At 36.1% G+C, this 19,715-nt stretch overlaps 1 protein-coding gene across 1 annotated transcript in view; it reads left to right on the top strand.

The window, feature by feature from the left end:
* Positions 1-19,715, top strand: part of LOC117419768 (staphylococcal nuclease domain-containing protein 1-like) — a 188,973-nt gene that overhangs the window by 141,630 nt on the left and 27,628 nt on the right. Inside the window, exon 18 of the mRNA XM_034032847.3 lies at positions 9,058-9,199. Coding sequence (XP_033888738.1) covers positions 9,058-9,199 — 142 coding nt within the window. The remainder of the gene's footprint in view (positions 1-9,057; positions 9,200-19,715) is intronic.

Below are 19,715 nucleotides of genomic sequence, written 5' to 3'. Positions count from 1 at the left end.
TAGAACCTGTGTGCTGACAAGTCAAAAGTTAATCTTTTTGAACATAAGTTTTGCTTTTGTTAATGAGGAAAAGTTACAAGGGGCAGCAGTGTGGAGTAGTGGTTAGGGCTCTGGACTCTTGACCGGAGGGTTGTGGGTTCAATCCCTGGTAGGGGACACTGCTGCTGTACCCTTGAGCAAGGTACTTTACCTAGATTGCTCCAGTAAAAACCCAACTGTATAAATGGGTAATTGTATGTAAAAATAATGTGATGTCTTGTAACAATTGTAAGTCGCCCTGGATAAGGGCGTCTGCTAAGAAATAAATAATAATAATAATAAATATGTCTACAATTTTTCAGCATTTTTTTTTTTGCAAAACTCAAAAAATGGTAATTCAAAAGTATTAATACCCTTTGATGCTATGATTAGTATTGTCAACAAAGTGCTAGAAATTTCAATATGATAATACAGAACCTAATTCTAGAAAAGTCAGAAAATGCTGGATTGTAGGTGAACATTCTTAGAGAGAATAAAAGGGTTAGGCATAGGATGATTGCTGCCATTACCAATAAGTCAGTATTGGAAAAAGTAAAGAGCTATCTGAAGACCTTAATTATTTAATGTCATAAAGCTGGAGAAGGATACACAAAGATTTCCAAGCATATGAGTATCCCAATTTCAACTATTGTTTCTATTATCAAGAAGTACAAGACTCATGGTATTGTCACAACGCTCCCTTGATCTAGAAGAAAGAAGGTTTTTTCACCAAGAACAAGTAGAAGAATTGTGAGGCAGGTTATAACAATCCGAGATTGACTGCCAAAGATATTCAAAGTGAATTGGCTGCAAATGGGACTGGGGTTTCCATTTTAACCATAGGTCAAGTATTGTATGGTCGCAGGCCAAGGAAAAAGCCACTCCTTAGGAAAACGTGGATTTAAGTTCTGGTCAAAGGTTTTGTGGAGTAATGAAACAAACAACAAACTGTGTGGTAGTCAGTACGTTTGGAGAAAGTCTGGTGAGGCATACAAGAACCCCATACCTACTGTAAAGTATGGAGGTGGTAATGTCCTTCTATGGGGCTGCTTTTCCTCTAATGACACAATCTAGTTCCAATACATGGTAAAATGGATTCTATAGCATACCAAAAGATATTGACCAATCATCTGAAACCCTGTGCTTCAAAATTTTGTTTAAATCGCAACTGGACGTTCCAACACGACAACGATCCAGAGCACACATCAAAATCTACTTCAGAATGGTTAAAGAAGAATAAAATCAAGGTTCTGGAAAGTCCCGATCTAAATCCGATTTGAGAATCTTTGGCATGAGTTGAAGAAGGTTGTGCAGAAGAGAAGTCCTCGGAATGAATGAACTGGTACACTTTTACGTTGAAGAATTGTCAAAAATCACTACAGAATCATGCCAAAAGCTCATTGACAGTGCCTCAACTAGCTATTAATTTCATTTTCCTTGTCAGGGTATTAATACTTTTGAATTAGCATTTTTGGAGTTTTGCAAAAAAAAATGCTGAAGTAAATAATTGTAGACATCTATTTCTTGTAACTTTATTTACTCATCCATAAAAGCATAACCTTTGCTTAAAAGATTTTTCCTATAATTTCTTTGAGAAATTTCTAGAAATTATAAATTGCCATTGGGCTACATAAACTTTCGACTACAACTGTCTGTCTCTCTCTCTCTCTCTCTCTCTTGCTCTCTCTCTCTCTCTCTTTCTCTAGCATCTGACATGTCAAGAGGTCCTAAAAATATTGTTGCCATATGGCATGTTGTGGATTTGTAAATTTATTTTATTGCCTCCACCAATACAGTTTTATTGCTCTGCAGTCCCGTCCCGTCCGTCCGTCCCTGTCCCCCCCCTGTTGGGGTGTCCACAAAAGAGCAGAAGGCACTGGATTGCAGTACCAATGTATGCTCCAAATATTGCCAAAATCCCAGCGATGACCATCGTCTTGGCATGACATTCCCAGAGGGAAAAACCTTTTTATAACGGACATCAACAGATCAGACATCTTCTGTAAAAACCTGTGACTCACCAGCCATTCAGCCAAATCTCTGCAATGCATTTCTAATGGGAGTCAATAAACCAGACTTTGCCCTGCTTGCCTGCAGCATCACCTTTTCTTAAAACTATGATCAGCAGTAGCAACATAGGGATTAATAGGGTGGTCTTTACCCAAGGATACAGTATTCCCATCCTTTATAGAGCCTCTTGTTACTGGCTCACTGGGGTGTCTTATTTTGTGGATTAACCCAGAGTGATTTGCTCAATACAGTTTGTCAACCTAATACTAATTACTTTATGAAACACATCAAAATCAGCATACAATACAGAAAATTAACTTAGTTTATAATCACCTTTTATTGAGTCCTCATTCCTCTGGTCTAACAAAAGATTTCTAAACGAGCCCTTTTATACCTATCCTGTGGTGGCATCATTCTTTAACAATTCTTTCTTTTGCAACTGTTTTCTAGTATTCATTTTGTAACTTTTCTTCATTACAGCTGTGGTATCCCCTTGGTCCTTCTAACAAACAAGCATACTCACAACTCATGCATTTGAACCCCCCCCCCCCCCCCCCCCGCTAATAATATGCTATATATTACAACAAGAGATTACAACAGAAGAGTGCCAGACACAAACCTTCATACCCAGATAAGGATTGTGTCCTTAAGTAACTTGCCACCAACTCGCCTTTACATTGAGTTTAAGAAAATACACAGACAAAGCATAGCAACATATAACATTGACAAATATTATAGACACACTTTTTTTCGCATTTCGATCTTACAAAATGATTCTCTTGGTCTATTGATTAGTAGAATCATTTTAAACACTGTAGGAGTCTCCTGTCTCAGTGGAAATCTCTGCCGTTTTTAAACATCTCATTGTTGCTGCCAAATTACGTTAGAGCTAGTGAGAGATGGGGAGACATGGAGTTCAAATATTCTGCTATTTCTACCCTTGATGGCAAATGTGAAATATTTTACGTTTTTGCTGTTCCATGTCATATAGCAAATGCATGTATTCCACAAATGGTAACCTGCTGTCCTTGGCAGAGAAACTCTAAGTAAAGAGAATGGCTATAACAACGCACACTTCTGTTTATTAAATAGTGAGCGATATACGAAAAAAAGACTAATCAAGTCCAGATATGTTTATGAAGCTCATTTCTTTATCAACTGATCTTTTTGTCGATATTGTTCCCAAGCTGGCTTTGATATGTCTGCTGCAAAGGATCCTTGGGGACACTCTAATGCAGTTGTTCCCAACCTTTTTCAATGTTGCAACCACCTTGGTGTTTGGATTTTTACCACGGACAACTTGCCACACATTTTTTAAACTAATGTGTATATGTAGAAGTACATGCAGAAAGTAAAGTATTTATATAACGTATCTAACTTAATGAGATTCCTGGGCTTGAGTCTTCGCTACTAGGTCAGCAAGGAATGTTGTCATTTTGCACATTGAAAGTTGCTGATGGCAGTTCCTGTTTCTTTTGTTTAAAATTGTAAACATTTCAGATTTGGAATGCTTTGTAGATAAATGGTGGCTCAAATTTTTTTTGTAGGTTTAAGAGTTTTGTTTGACAAAATCTCCTCAAACATAATGCACTAGGGTTTGGGTCATCCTCGGATCCAATAAATGTAAATAAGTGCTGATCCCCACAACTGTTACCTCATGTAGCAAATTCATCTATTAATTTCTAACGCAATTTATTGCACTCACTGATCGCCAACTTTGCTCGATGTATGTATAAAAAACACACCAGAATACGAAGATGTGGGAAGCAATTTGAAAAAATTAAAAATGATTGGAGAGTACAGGATGTTAATTACCATTTCTAGTGGGCTGTGATGTGTAAATTAAATGGGATTGGTGGCATTTTGATTAAATATGACAGCATCAAGAACAGACTGTACACATTATTTCCAGAAGTAGTGTTAATGGAATTTCCTTTTGGCATAGAGTCTTGTGAGATATTAAACCTGGCTGAATAAACCCATTTAATAACATGGAGCTGAAATTGATCATTCACACTACGGTACAGTTCACAAGTCACGCTACAAATATAGCCTTTTTGTTTCACATTAACTTCTATTACTGTATGCAGCTAACCTCTCCAAAAACGTATTGAAATAATGGTATATTCCTGTACGCCTAGCAACACATATATTGTTGGAAATGAAAAGTACTAAAACTGGTTTTAATGTATTTTATTTTTGTAATTGTTTTTCAAACCGAGGAATGTTCAATGCAGAGAGAAAAGATTCATTTTTTTTTTCTGAAGTTCAGTGAACACAAGCAGTAGAATGAGCACAGATTAGAAAGCAGTGCATTTGCATATATGATTCAAAATGTTACTGGTAGTGCTTAGTTGATGTACTCCACAGTGAAATAGTTAAAACAAAGCTGTAGACATATTTCTATCTATTGTGCGATCATACTTCATATTCAGAAAATGTCAATACTGTTCAGCAAATTACTTGCATTTAAACCTTATTATGCTTTTGTTTCCCAAAGTGATATTAAGTGGGATGGCAATCAGTTGTATGACACTCCGTCAAATATGGTTGATATTAAGTCCCAGTTTACTCCCATTATATTCTGACCAGGATATTGTAATATTGTGATAATAAGCAAGCATTAACAGGAGTGATAATAAGCAGCTTTGACAGTAGATATAATTCAAATCAGAAGCCTCAGAACTTGGTGTTCCACCAGCAATCTAAAAGTCATACCGCAAATGTTTCCATCGATAAACATCATAGGTGTACTTGCTCTAGGGTATAATTGTAATTCATTTATTACAGTACTCTCTGACCCAAAGTATTCGACTGACGTATTAACGTGATAAGCGGTCTGCTCCAGAAAGGTGATTTTTTTTTTTTTCTTTCTTTCTTTTATTATAATTATTTTTATTGTATTTGTTTATACATGTTTTCCCTTTCCCTAACTCCACGGCAAAGCGGTATTGTGTTCTGGGTGCCGACAGCGGTCTCTACTTGTTAAGCTTCCTGGGGTTTGTATTGAAATTGACACGCTGTCACGTTTAATCAATGTTTAGGAGTGTGTCTGACATCTCTTACGCAGGGGCATTGTGTGTTGGTGACGATGTAGCTCTGGAGATTTTATGAATGTAGTGCAGCAGTGTTTCAAGTGAAGGTCAGGGCTTGAATATAACATTCTCTCTAACTTCCAAAATACTTCCAAAATTAGACAAGCTGATGTACATAAAACAGAACTGAATGAATTGGATGGCAGAACATGTGTGTATTACACTTGCCTGATCTAAGTTTGTGTCATACTTTGTGTATGTAATTGTGTTGGTATATCCACCTGTCTCTTTCTCTGCTGTATATTGGAACCTAATGGACCTACATTTTGCGCAGAATATGAAATGCAAATTTTAAATTAACAGTAGTGTACCAACAGCTGCCATATTTTATTTGCAATTGATCCTGTTTATTTATTTTTATTTTTTTTCTTTTGCAGTTGTATCAGAAATGTGGTGTGTGTGTAATGAATTAATGCAGTTTTCGGAACTCATCAGGCACTCAATCTTTGTAAAAGTCAGGATATTTTATTTTGTTTTGCTTACTAGCAATATACCTGTGTTCAAGTGTAACAAATCAGAATGGTAGTTCACAGAAGATTATATGCCTTGGGTGTGTGTTTTTCATTTCATCTGTCCTTGCTATTGTTCAGTCTGCAGAATAGTATGAAAGTAGTGTAACATATACAGCAAAACCATTTGATTTAAATACCAAATACTGTAGGTATATTTGAATCTGACAAATATTTTAATATACTTTAATGCACTTTAACTTGCACTTATCTGCTCCCTATTTTGCTGTATTTAATCCTGCACTTAATCCAATCAGTAGTATTTAGTATTTCACCTGCACTCGTATCTAACCCTGATGTAACTATCAACACTGTTATCTGCTCTTGAACTGCCCCGATATCAAATCGTACTGTGTTTTGTATTTGCTCTTATTAGGACTGAAGTCATTGTATTTTGTATCTTGCTCTTAATTGTACTGTAAATCTTGATATGTATTTTATTTTGTATACAACTGTAAGTCACCCTGGGTAAGGGCATCTGCTAAGAAATAAATAATAATAATGTAAGTATTTTTTTCACTGAACCACTGCAACAGCAAAATATTAACTTCTTAGTAAGAAGCACAAGCGTTAGGCGCTGTGATCTGTGTGGCACAGTTGCAGAATAATTCTATTTTGACCACTTCACTGCTATAACAGATGGGGTCTGTCCCAGGAGCCATATCAATGGAGGCTGTCTTAACAAAATCAAGCTATTGAAAACAAAAAACAAAAAAAATGAAAGTGGCTGCTGTTGACTGCAAAGGAATTCTGCCTTTTGAAGTTAGCAGATCCCAGTAAACTTATCCCATCAGCTGGATGCAGCAGCATGCAAATTACTTCACACCGTAGACTGCATAATATGTACTGCACATATTGTTTTAGATTGTTTTATTGCATCAACAGCTGTCCTGAAAAAGTGTTTTTTTTTTTTTGCTTTTTCAATTTGGAATCCTAATTCTGCTAGGTATGCAAACAAATGAAATATATACTAGGTGGGTGATATCTTGCTGTTTTTTATCTAAAGTCAGAAAGGGGTATATGACGAACGTATTTTTAAATGGGGTGCATAACTACATTCCTAACCTTTAGGCGAATAAAAGCACATTGGAAAAATAGATAACAGAATATGTATATATTTGAAATATAATTCAAAAGCATACCGTACTAAAAATATAAAATATAAAAATATTTACAGACTAAATGGGACGGGGTGTTGGTTGATTTTTGGTCGTTAATGGTGGACAACTTGGAGCATGTTACTTACGTGGGTAAGTCTCTTGTTTTAGTTTATTTTATATAGCCATCTGTAATAAACAAACAATACAAAATATGGTTTTCCATACTTCTGGTTTAAATAATGTGCTTGACTGTATATCAATTTATATTGGACATGTTGTTTGTTGTTTTATATATAAATGTATATTTGTCATAGATGTAATGATTACAGTTTAAAGTACACATGTATAAAAGGCACATCCTAAAATATTTTAATGAAGCAGGCTTACCTGAAATTGTAAAGCTTATCCACAGTGAAAATCTCAGGGTTTCTTGGTGGGCTGTCAAGGACTGGTTGGACAGCAAAAAGTAAAAAATAAAAAATCACTACCCACACCAATATCATATACTACTATAGTATGGAAATGTACAAATAATATGGTATAAACCCCACAATAGTAATGCATATTTTAGTTACAGAAATGCAACTAGCTACTACATTTATTTCAGAAAAATAAGATGATGTCCTATTAGAATCCCTAAAGAGGTGTACAGTAATGCTGGGCAGCCTTGAGTACCATGTTTGGAGTCAGTAAGCTGCTGGTTGTAATTTAATGAAACTTTCTATAGGTTTTGATATGTACCGTAGCCTGAAGGGTTGGGAATGTCATATCCTTAATGAACTTTTACGTGTTTTAGCATGAAATATACAAATCATTTAAGTTGAACTTCAATCGGAACATTCTGCCAAAAGAACCCTACAAACATTTAAATATTAAACTGAGCACAGAAAACATCCACAAAAGAACGCCCAACTTTAATGAATATGTAATGACTCAAAAATACAGCTGGTAATTTGCCTCAAATTAAAAATGCAATGTAACAGTTTCACGGCTTGACAAATAATTTGCAGAGCAAAGCTTTGGAATGGCTTAATAATGGAATGTTTGATGTATAGAATTAATTTTGCCATTAGCCAACATAATGGCAGGTTTGTCTTGGGTAATGTCCGGAAATGAATCACATCAGACTTAACACAACATAAATTCTAAAACAAGTATTCTGAAGGAATTACATTTCTAGTACTCTAGCAGGAGCGTATACTAGCAAGACAATACATTCTGTTTTTATTAGAAGTCTGCATTGACTACCCAGCTGTTACTATCATGTTAATCAAGTCTTTATTCAAAATGACACACTAAATGACCTGAACATAAATGTGTACAATGTTGTACACCAGGGGTTCCCAAACTTTTTTACCCGAGGCCCCACCTGTTCAGCTGCATTAGGCAAAAATAGGAACGCAGCTGTGCCACTTAAGCAAAAGAAAACTTATGAAAATAAATCCATCTGCAGCGAAATCTGAATGTCAAAAAACATTTTTTATTATTATTATTTTCCAACAAAACATATTCTAGCATTATTTTAAGATGCCTGTGAACGAGCCAGTAATCAATAAAATAGCAATATATCCAAACATTTTAATAAATTAATTACTGGTATGTAACGAGATTTATCAGTTTGAGTAATAACTTGATTTAGTTAATATTGAAACATACATCAAATGACTCAATATTTTAAATGTTAATAGCCAATTAGTCACAAAAACGTATTCATCATAGGCATCAATTGAATTTTTAAGTTAATGTTATCAAGTTCAAGAGTTAGTATGAAAACGTGTCTACAAAAGAAAAAAAACATTCCAGCACCTCAAAACTGAGCCCACGGTACAAATGCATTCAAACTCCTGTAGCTGCCTTTTTTGTTCTTTATACTTCACAAAATGTATTCTTTGGTAGCGGATTCGACATATTGCAATTTTATAAAATACCGAAAACACTGGTTACATCTGCCAGCAGAGCGATCACATGACTTTAACACTGCCCTATTGTCAGAGCTCTCGCTTTACATCCTGCTATAGGTGGGCAATCTGTTAGCTCTGATTTGTGAATTTCTGCTTTGATTGACAGTCCGCCAAGACTCCCTTGTTACACTTTATTTTTCTACAGTTACAGTTGCTGCCGGCGCTTGTTGTCCTGCTCCCGCGGCCCACACAGGACTGTTGGGCCACAGTTCGGGAACCCCTGTTGTACACAATTCCTACTTATCTACTGTGTTTTGGTCTATCTGGGCTAACTTGGTAGCTGGAAAAGCTTCAGTTAACACCCACCACCTGACCAACAAGGAACTTTAATGGTTGTTTTCTTTGTTGTATAATTACATGACAGATCTGGTCCAATTATGAGGAACAGCCCACTGAGGAGGTAGTCCAGGTGACGGAGGAGAAGGAGAGGATTGCCAGCTACAAGCCTGTGTTTGTGACAGAAATTACTGATGAGCTCCACTTCTACGTGCAGGATGTTGAGACTGGTGAGTTCCCATTTTTTGGGGATTGGAAATTCAAACAGACTGGAGCCCTTTACCCTCTTGCAAACTACACCTGCCAGGTAGAGACTTCCTGTTATTCACAGGAAAGTGTAGCTGTAGTATAGAGTAACCTGAATATATCCACTGTACGCAGGGACTCCTCCTTTGATCTCCCACATGGCATAGCACAGTAGTTTAGTTATCAAAATAAGTTTTATGTTTCCATTTTCATCAAAATAAGGGATACAAGCTTGACACTGAAAAACCCTGTGATTAGAAGGGAATTTAAAAATAGAACAAGATAAAGAATATTTGTTATTAAACAGAGAAATTTTGCTTGAATCAGAATAAGCAATATATTGTTCTTGGGTGGTTTTTGTTTTAACAGAATTATTTTTTTTTTTTTTATCTTCCTATGTTGGCCTTTGAGGTCAATCAAGTGAAAGCTTTGCTTATAGTTTTTGAAGGCTGAGATTACAGCCTATAGAGCCAAATTATGTAAGGATTCCCATTGCCTCAGACGATTCCATTTCTGTCGAGAGATTTCTCAGTTTGTGACCTTTTGTTTCCTAAATAACAGTGACCCAGAATTCCCTTGACACTGCTCCCATGATTTCTCTTTGGAGATCAGAACATATATGTAGCATGACTGTTTGTATCTCATAATATTAGCATTGACTACCTATTGTGATCCATCAGGGAAAAATACCACACACCCTATAGGATGTCAATTTTTTTTTTTTTTTTTTTTAAAGTATACTAACAATAAAAAAAAGGATTTTGCTTTTTCAGTTATTCTGGTATTCAAAACCATTTTATACAAATCATATCATACAGATCTGTATAGCAGTCTGCCTATGTTGATTAGAATCCAATACCCAAAGTAATTTTTTTTTGTGATAAAAAGATGTAAAATAAAAATACACTGGAGTATGGAAATTTGAATAAGATTGTGTATACTGGTTCAATGTTCAGCCTAGCCACTGTTATTACTTTTGTAACCTCATTTTTATAGTGTACTGAAAAGGGGATGTTACATCAGACTATCCTATCCTATTCACTTTTAAAACACAAACACCATTTAACATACTGATTTTAAATCTGTTAATAAAAGCCTGTGGAACCATAAAGCTGAAGCACCTGTAACATTTAGCCACTGTAGCTCCACAGTAAAAGTACTTCAATTTCATCCAAAGAATATAGCTTTAAAATTGTTTTTAGTAGTGATTTTATTAAATGAATAAATCAATAAATAGTTCATGAGTTTAATTGTCAAACCTAAACCTGCAAAGCTCCTAATATTCTTTAAATTCAGTGTTGCCATACTTGACAGTCTGTAAGTGTGGATAGACTTAAAATCGCCAAGTATTTTTTTTCTATTTAAATTGGATGGTTCAATAATGTGTAGTGATGTACTTTGCCCAAATGAGTAACCCAGCATCTGAGCTGTGAAGTGCTCTTAGTGTCATGAATATCATGAAACCCTCTTTGTTTTTAATAGAGCTTTAATACTGAAGTGTATTGTACAGAAGCCCCCATTACTTAAAATATATTGTGATACATTGTGAAGTTGGTTTTGGGACATTTCTGTATGGGGCATTGTCTGTAATATTCGATGTTGAAAATATTTAAATAACTGTGTAGAAAAAAGCTTAAATTATCCCAGTTCTTTCTGTCTTTTTGAAAGCAGTTGGTTTTGATCAGATCTTCACCAGCTGGATCTGTATTACTGAAATGTACTTCTTGTTTCGTTCTCTTTCTTGTGCATGCTGGTTTTGCTGCATGACTGCACTTTGATAATGATGAAGGAACGTGCTCCCTTTTTAAAGACTAATGTAGCAGAGCCTCTTTGCATGAATGAGGTGCTTGAATTCCCAAAGTGGTGTGCTACCGCAGGATCAGATTTCTTATTAATTTGTGCACAATTACCTTAACATTTTACATAACCTAACATAATACCAAATAAAATATTTTTAAATGAAATTACATGTTTAACAAAACTGAACATTTGAGACATATTACAAACGAAGTGCGAGTGGAAATGTGATTAAAAAAAATAATAATTAGAGTGGGGGTGGTGGGAATGTCAAGTAGAAAAAAATCCACTTGAAATGAAACTCACTGTGGTTATGCATAAATACTAACAGTAGAAAATACTATTTACCCTTTTGAAAACAAATGTGGTACAATTAACATTGTACTATGCCTGCTAAATTAAATAGTCAATCACAGCTTGCCTTCTACACTGCATTGTCCTTCAATTATATCCTTGTGGAACTGGCATCAGGTGCTTACACCTGCAGTATGTTCCTCTATGCCAGTCCAATCTCTGCTCAATGTGAAAATCTAAACATTACTACTTGTGGTGTGTGTAAAAAAAAAAAAAAAAACTGCATGATGTTAAGTTGTAGTCTTGACACTGCAGATTTACTCAATTTACCAAAATTTACCAAAAGTATACATCTGTGTTTGAAATATGCCCCCTGGAATGCAATAGTTGACGTTAAGGCAAAAGTGGGGGAGGGGGCGTTGATTCAAGACAGGGGTGAAGTAACAAACAATAGTACTGTAATATTGCACACAGCTAAGTTAAAGAATCAAGAAATGCAGTTGACATTTATTAAATGTTGAAATACAAAGTAGGCCTAAGCGGTTTGCCTGAAAAAAGAGTGCTGCGTAAGTCCACTGTAATGTCACTCTACGTTTAGAATTGGGCATGTGTAAAATCCAAAAGGTAAAGCACAGCACACAGTTACGCTACAGAATTAAGAAGTGCAGTTACAGCGCTTCGGCAGAAACATTTTGATTAGAAAACTACAAAGCTGTAGCAGCTCAACCTGGATTCTGTGCTGCACCGACTGACACACACGCAAGACCCAATATGTTTACAATTTTTATAGTTTTGTATGTACATATACCTGTTTACACACTAGTTTCTTTTAAAATGTTTGTTTGTTTTATTATAGTTTTATTTTTTTAAGTTATTGGCAGAAAAAGAGGATGATAAATTTAAAGAGAGCATATTATTGAAGATTTAATTCTAGTCTTAAGCACTGCAGTTTTCACAGCATCCTTGTAAGGGGAGCTTATACGAGTTGTCAACCTGCTGCCACTGCACCTGAACCATTAAAGCTGGCAACTTTATATTTCCAGTGTTTTGGGAAACTTTGCATACAGAATCTAATGTAGGGTGACAAGACATCCCGATTAAAATCAGGATCGTCCTGATATTAGGGGCTTTGTCCCACATCCCGATCGTCCGGGGCCCGGACATGCGTATACGTGTGCTTCTGCGCAGTTTTACTGGCGAAGTGTCATGATGGCTGGTGTTGTTGACGAACCTGTCACTAAAAAGCAAAAAAGACAGAACAGAGTGGGGAAAAAAATGACACCTGGATTCAATCATAAGAACATAAGAACATAAGAAAGTTTACAAACGAGAGGAGGCCATTCAGCCCATCTCAGAATGTAATCAAGCAGCTTCTTGAAGGATCCCAGGGTGTCAGCTTCAACAACATTACTGGGGAGTTGGTTCCAGACCCTCACAATTCTCTGTGTAAAAAAGTGCCTCCTATTTTCTGTTCTGAATGCCTCTTTATCTAATCTCCATTTGTGACCCCTGGTCCTTGTTTCTTTTTTCAGGTCAAAGAAGTCCCCTGGGTTGACATTGTCTATACCTTTTAGGATTTTGAATGTTTGAATCAGATCGCCGCGTAGTCTTCTTTGTTCAAGACCGAATAGATTCAATTCTTTTAGCCTGTCTGCATACGACATGCCTTTCAAACCCGGGATAATTCTGGTTGCTCTTCTTTGCACTCTTTCTAGCGCAGCAATATCCTTTTTGTAACGAGGTGACCAGAACTGAACACAATATTCTAGGTGAGGTCTTACTAATGCATTGTAGAGTTTTAACATTACTTCCCTTGATTTAAATTCAACACTTCTCACAATATATCCGAGCATCTTGTTGGCCTTTTTTATAGCTTCCCCACATTGTATAGATGAAGACATTTCTGAGTCAACATAAACTCCTAGGTCTTTTTCATAGTTCCCTTCTTCAATTTCAGTATCTCCCATATGATTATATATATATATATATATATATATATATATATATATATATATATATATATATATATATTTGCCTGCATGCAATACTTTACACTTTTCTCTATTAAATTTCATTTGCCATGTGTCTGTCCAATTCTCATATGACTGTTACAAAGGCCAGGGTGACTTACAGTTGCTACATATCGCATTACAAAATATCACATTACAGATAAGAGCACTTATAAAATACAATAGTCATTAATACATATGAGAATTCAAATAAGAGAAAATAGCAGTTACTCTTATAAGCACATATTTACTATAAGTGTAAGTTCCATTGAGAGCAAGTAGTAAATCCAATACATGGATAAGAACGATTTCAAATAAGAGTAATTAAAAAAAAAAAAAAAGAAAATGTGAATACGGTTACCGTTAAGAGTGAAATCAGGTACAAGATAGAGAAAATAGTTATAATTGAGCGCAGTAGTAGAATATAGCAAAGTGTGGAGCAGTTAAGTGCAGGTACAAGGTGATGCAAGTACTGATACAATTGGGTGCCTTTACTGCCATATAGTCCAGTATAGTCAAGGGTTGTGAAGTTTACAGATGCTGTCTGAACAGGTGTGTCTTGAGGATGCGCCAGAAGGTGGTCAGGAACAGAGCAACATGTGCAAAACAGAATACCCTTGTGTCAAAGCCCAATGAAATGTTGGATACCCAAGTTGTTGCTACAGAGCTTACCCAAGTGTTTCACACAGCAGTGCACCAACACTCCTGCCGGTCTTGTGACTGAATTGAAGCTGGTGAGGTGAAAAACGCAAGAGCTGCAAGGAGTTCATGTGCACGCTCTTTTTTTTTTATACGCACTTATAAACCCCTCCCCCTCCCCCAAAACTGAAAGAGGCCCAATTTTTCACCCTTGCTAGTGGTCACCCTAATCTAATGGTACCATTCATTTTGATCTGTGACCTATGATGGCCGCCATATTGGGGTCAAGTGTCTTTATGGTTTCAGGAAGATAAAGACCTGACCCTTCAAGATATTGCTTTCATACTCGGTACATAGGTATTTTTTTATTTTCTAGCTAAAGTTCAATGGGTATCATACCAAGCAGTTATTTTTCAATGCTGCCACCACCAAAGTGTCCTCAGCTCACCGCGCACCAGCGACCCCTGTAGTCTGGCCGGGCGCCTGGGTGCTTGCCTGTAAGCTGCCCAGAGCTGCGTTGTCATCCGACGCTGTAGTTCTGAGGCAGCTGCACGGTGAGTTCGCAGTGTGTAAAGAAGCGGGCGGCTGACGGCACACGCTTCGGAGGACAGCGTGTGTTCATCTTCGCCCCTCCCGAGTTAGCGCAGGGGTGGTATCGGTGAGCTGAGCATAATAAAATAATTGGGCATTTCAAATTGGGGAGAAAATAATAAAAACTAATTGGCAACGACTAAATTAAAAAAAAATAATACAAAATTAAAAAAAAATTTAAAAAGACCAAAGCTGCTTTTGTATTCATATTGAAGCACAGGTGTGTGTTGATACATTGTTTGGTTATATATTCGATTTTGTACATGTTGAGTTTCCATATACAATATAATACTATTTTTATAGTTTGCATGTGGGGTGCATATTCTGCCTTCAGTGTGAGCCCTATTATCGCCACTGACGAAGGGTTAAGCTCCGTGAACAGCGATGTCTGTCTAGTAAATGAACCCTTTCACCTTTGCATTGCTTTAAAATTTGGCCATATCAATTATACAGACCATATGCTTTGACATAGGGTCATTATAGTTTTATTGTATTCTATGATTTTATCAATACAGTTCCATTACAGGCAGTGCCAAGTAAACAACCATTTCAGTGCCACATTGTTTTTTAACCTCGTGATACAAATACAATCTTGTTCATATTTCCTTTTTATTTCATGTTTACAAACCATTCGATCTGATGACATGCTACAGTCACTTCTGTGGGGGGAAAAAAAGCTGGGTGTGAGTGATGTCAGTTAAGAATGAGTTGTCTCATGTTTTGAATTTTGGATAATTATGATTAATTGTTGGACCTTCAAAATAACACATCCCATTTCAACTCTCAAAGCAGTGTTCTGAAGGCTGTGCTTAGAAGTGGAAGGTGATAGATTGTTGGTGAGTGGCAAGTGAAAGCCTGATTCTTATAAAATGACCTTGGAAAGAATAAATACATGCCCATTTTGGAGTTTAAACTACAGAACGGTTGTTACTTCTGCACATTTTGGCTGTTTCGTAATGTTTTTTTTTTTAGATTTAAACCAGTATTATATTTATATTCCACAATTCATGTCCCTTTTTATATATCTGCTGGAAAAAGAAAACAGTAAATATGTGTTCCTAATAGATGCTAGTCACTGGAAATTGCTGGAATTGTCATATTTGAAATATAGTGAGCCACTCCAGAGTGTGCATTTCCTGTGTGGTTGAAAGCACTCTGTTTTGCCTTGCGTCTCTCAATGGACCAGAGGGATTTGATTGTTTGTCTCCATCTCCCATAATACTAAAGTGCCAAGTTATCGGGTAGTAAAAACTATAGTTGCATTTTGAGAACCTGACAAGAGCATATTTGACGTTCAGATGCTGTATATTTTGAGTTAATGTTTGATACACAGCAGCAGTCTTTGATTTTCTTCCAGTACTTGTGTTTTCCATTAGACAGTAACCCTTCCACTGCCATGTTGATTTTACCTCTGCCATTCAAAATTGCAGAATATAGTGCTCGATAAGACCCTAATGTCACTGTTGACTTGCAAATGAAAATGCACTAAAGATCACAAATTTTAAAAAATACATCAAAGTATCTAAAACTTTAATGATTACAAAAGTGGTAAAACGTGACTGACATGCATCTGGGTAACGGATATCCGAGTGCTGACTGTATACCTTTTAAACTGCCATATTGTTGTTAACCTCTGCACGTGTTGCAGATCCTGTTTCCTGGTGTATTTAACCTTACAAGTTTAAAAGAACAGTATGTTCTTCCAGGAACCACTGCTAACCTCTACAGTAGTTCAACATGTCCCTTTGTAGGACACTAATTACCAGTATGGTAGAGCAAAAGTTTGTCATAATAATTTAAATCCTTTTATACAAGATTAATTCCAAACCTCTAGTATCCCCCAACTCATTCTTTTCCCTGCTGTTTTAAAGGTTGACAGCAGATTGTTCATGGCTGCCCTCTACCTATTCAAGTGTCATGCTATTTTGTTAATGGCTTCTTTTATTATACATGTAATTTAGTGAAAATCTTGCCTCATCGTCATATGCCATGTTCGAGCCGAGTATAAGAACAAAAGCTCACTCTGAGAGTAGTGGTAATGGAAGCTGGGAAGCTGTCTCAGCTCAATACCAAGTTAATACTTGTGCTTTCAATCACATAATTAAGCAATAGCCTCTAAGAAAGACATTAGACCTCCTTTCAGTCAGTAATGTCTGCTCTGTCTGTTAATGGCAAAATATAATACAATCTGACTACCAAATGCACTAAGTTTGTGGGCTGTACGTGGTTAATAGGATTTACCTTTATCCAGTACTACATTGTTTAAAAATGAACAGATTTAAAAACATTAAAGGGCCGTGTACTACTGTAAATCTGTCTTGACCTGGTAGTCCCTACGCTCTGTACGACTGGTACTGAATTTGTACCTAGCAAGTGTATCAAGTACGTCATAGACATGCATGCAGTATATCATAGGCATTTGTATGCAAATAATAAATCATGTCTTCCTCATTAGCAAATTTGAGTCCATCAGAGTGCTGCAATTCATGCATAAGAGGACTTTTCTGTCAAGGCACTGTACAAAACCACACAAGTCTTATGTTTTTGGAGACTCCTACAGTTAATATCAGATATGGGAATATTTGTAAAAAAAAAAAAAAAAAAAAGCAATTAATCTGATTTCTGCGTGATTATATAAAAGCCTTATAACTTTCATTGTTACGTCCCATAAGATTTGATTGGGTATTATACTTTTGCAACAGCAATATATAAACCGATAGCATTACAGTAACCAGACATACAGTATGCACTTGGAATGATTGATTCAGGCATAGAATTATTTAACATAGTTGAAAGATTTGTCTTCTCTCGCTAATTTGTAACTCTGCTGACACTGAAGGTTAGAGAACTTCCAACTAAAGCTGTTGCGTTACAGGAACAGTAAATTACTTTTGTCATCCATATACACCTGGCCTGAAGTTTCAGTGCTTGCAGGTGGTAAATCATTTATTTACATAATAAATTAAACTGACCCAAGTTTCAAACCCATTAATGCTTTAACATTAATGATCATTAGTTAAGCCTCAGGAGGAGCTTAATAGGTCATGGTGCTCCTTCATGCACTAGCCTTCCACCAGAATCATGACTGAAAAATCCCTTTACAGCCAAGCATTTGTCATAGATGTCACCCCACAGCCAAGCATTGTATGACTGTTTTACCACACTGTCTTTAAAGTGCTATAAAAAAACTATATTTGAGACAGTAGAGTGAATATATATATATATATATATATATATATATATATATATATATATAAAATAAATTTCCAGACCCTTGCCAGAACCCACAACTACATTTTCATCCAAACATTTTTTTTTTTTAATTTAATATCACAAAATATTTGAACAAATGAAAAATGTGTATATGTATATTTATGAATTTAATTAATTTATTTATTTTCTATAATTGTAAGTGACTCTGCAGCTGATGCATAGTTCACACACCCTAGTCTCTGTAAGTCGCCTTGGATAAAGGCGTCTGCTTAATAAACAAATAATAATAATAATGAATATATAAAGTAAAATACAGAGATTACTGTAATGGAATGTTAGTTTCTACATGCATATACTTCCAAATTAACCTTTTTTCTAAAGTTTAGAATGTCATAACATGAATTGCTTGCATGTATTAGATGTTTTCATTGTCCTTTTGAAATCTTCAAAGTGAACAGCCTGTCAATCAAGCTGTGTAAGTAAACAGATAATTCTGGCAAGTTCGCAAAGGGCTTGACAGTCTATACGAAGTTTGGTGTAGTTTAATGACAGAATTCCATAGTTACACAGCTAAGAAAGGGCTCCCAGCGTGAAATCGAATACGACCAATGACGGCTACCCAAAGACCACTAGGGGAATCAAACATAGCAGAGAGGTTAAACAGCTGTAATAGATTTGAGTATCAACATATCAGACTGTATCGAATTAGTTCAGGCAGTCACCACTGTTCAACACTAAATGTAGGAAAACAATCTCAAGTAGCTTTAGCCATATTCTACATGTAAAGTGGTTTAATTGTTTGTATTTATGTGTTTCTGTTTTAACATCAGTATTTGTTCTGTTGAAATGATCAAACATTTAAATCTCTGAGGAAGCCGACAAAAATAACAAGTGCATCAAACAGTCTTTACGCAGTATGTATGCCAAAAAAAATCCTTTGTAGCCTAAAGGGTTTTGGCAGAAGTGAATCTGACTGTTTGTAGGACTGCACACTGACAAGAATCTAGAACTGTCAATGTTTTATTATTAACTGTAATTGTTAACTAGTTTTTGACAGTTCTAGGGTTGAAGATACAGTAGACCCCAGCTAATCTGTGCAGTTTGGGACCGATTTGAGTCAGAATTAGTGGAAAACACAGATTTGCTGAAATTGAGTTTACTGTTTGGGAAATATCTGCGCTATTTATTTAAACTCGAAAAATGCAATACAGTAATAGAAATAAAATATAATGTCCCAACAATGGTCAAAATACATACTGTACATAATCAGCATTGTTCAGTGGCAGAGAGCTGGTTTAAAAAAAGTCACAGATCTTGCTCTTTAATTGTCGTAAGTGCTCTTCATATTCAGACTGCCAGGCTGAGTCTTAAGTCCTGCTTTCTGCTCGCTTGTCACTGGTTTCAGTAACTACAGTACAGTGCTGTCTATTGGCTTGCATTATACTGTACTCAAGTTAATTTAATTAAATTATGACCGTGCGCTTCCGCAGATACGCAGATTTTCGCACTAATAAAACACACGAATACCCGCTTCTGCATAGATCAGATGAGTTTTGCATCAATGCATTTTGATAATGTACTGTATTAAACCACACGGATTATTGAAACGCGGATTAACGGGAGTCGACTGTAGAGGTCAATGCTTAATGTCGAATTTAAAAATAAATAAATAAATCCTAGCCTGGATGACTGTAGCGGATTTATAAATCTTGAGCCCCGCTGATTTGACTGCCCTATGCTTGGAATGAGGATGCTGTATTTATATAATGGGCGTCCCATTAGTGTCTCTATTAGAGACACCCCTACTGGTGGTTCCTGTCTAGAGGGAGAAACAAGCAAACAAATCCAATGTGCTGGGGAGTTACAGCATAGGATAATGACCATGCTAGTATTCTTTTAGACAGAAGTTGGAAAAAATGCCCATCAACCATTAAACAGGCTGGTACAGTACCTCAGT

This window comes from Acipenser ruthenus, chromosome 14, assembly GCF_902713425.1.
Source record: "Acipenser ruthenus chromosome 14, fAciRut3.2 maternal haplotype, whole genome shotgun sequence".
NCBI classification, from domain to species: domain Eukaryota; kingdom Metazoa; phylum Chordata; class Actinopteri; order Acipenseriformes; family Acipenseridae; genus Acipenser; species Acipenser ruthenus.
The sequence above is the reverse complement of the archived record's forward strand: the minus strand, read 5'-3'. Positions and strand labels throughout refer to the sequence as shown.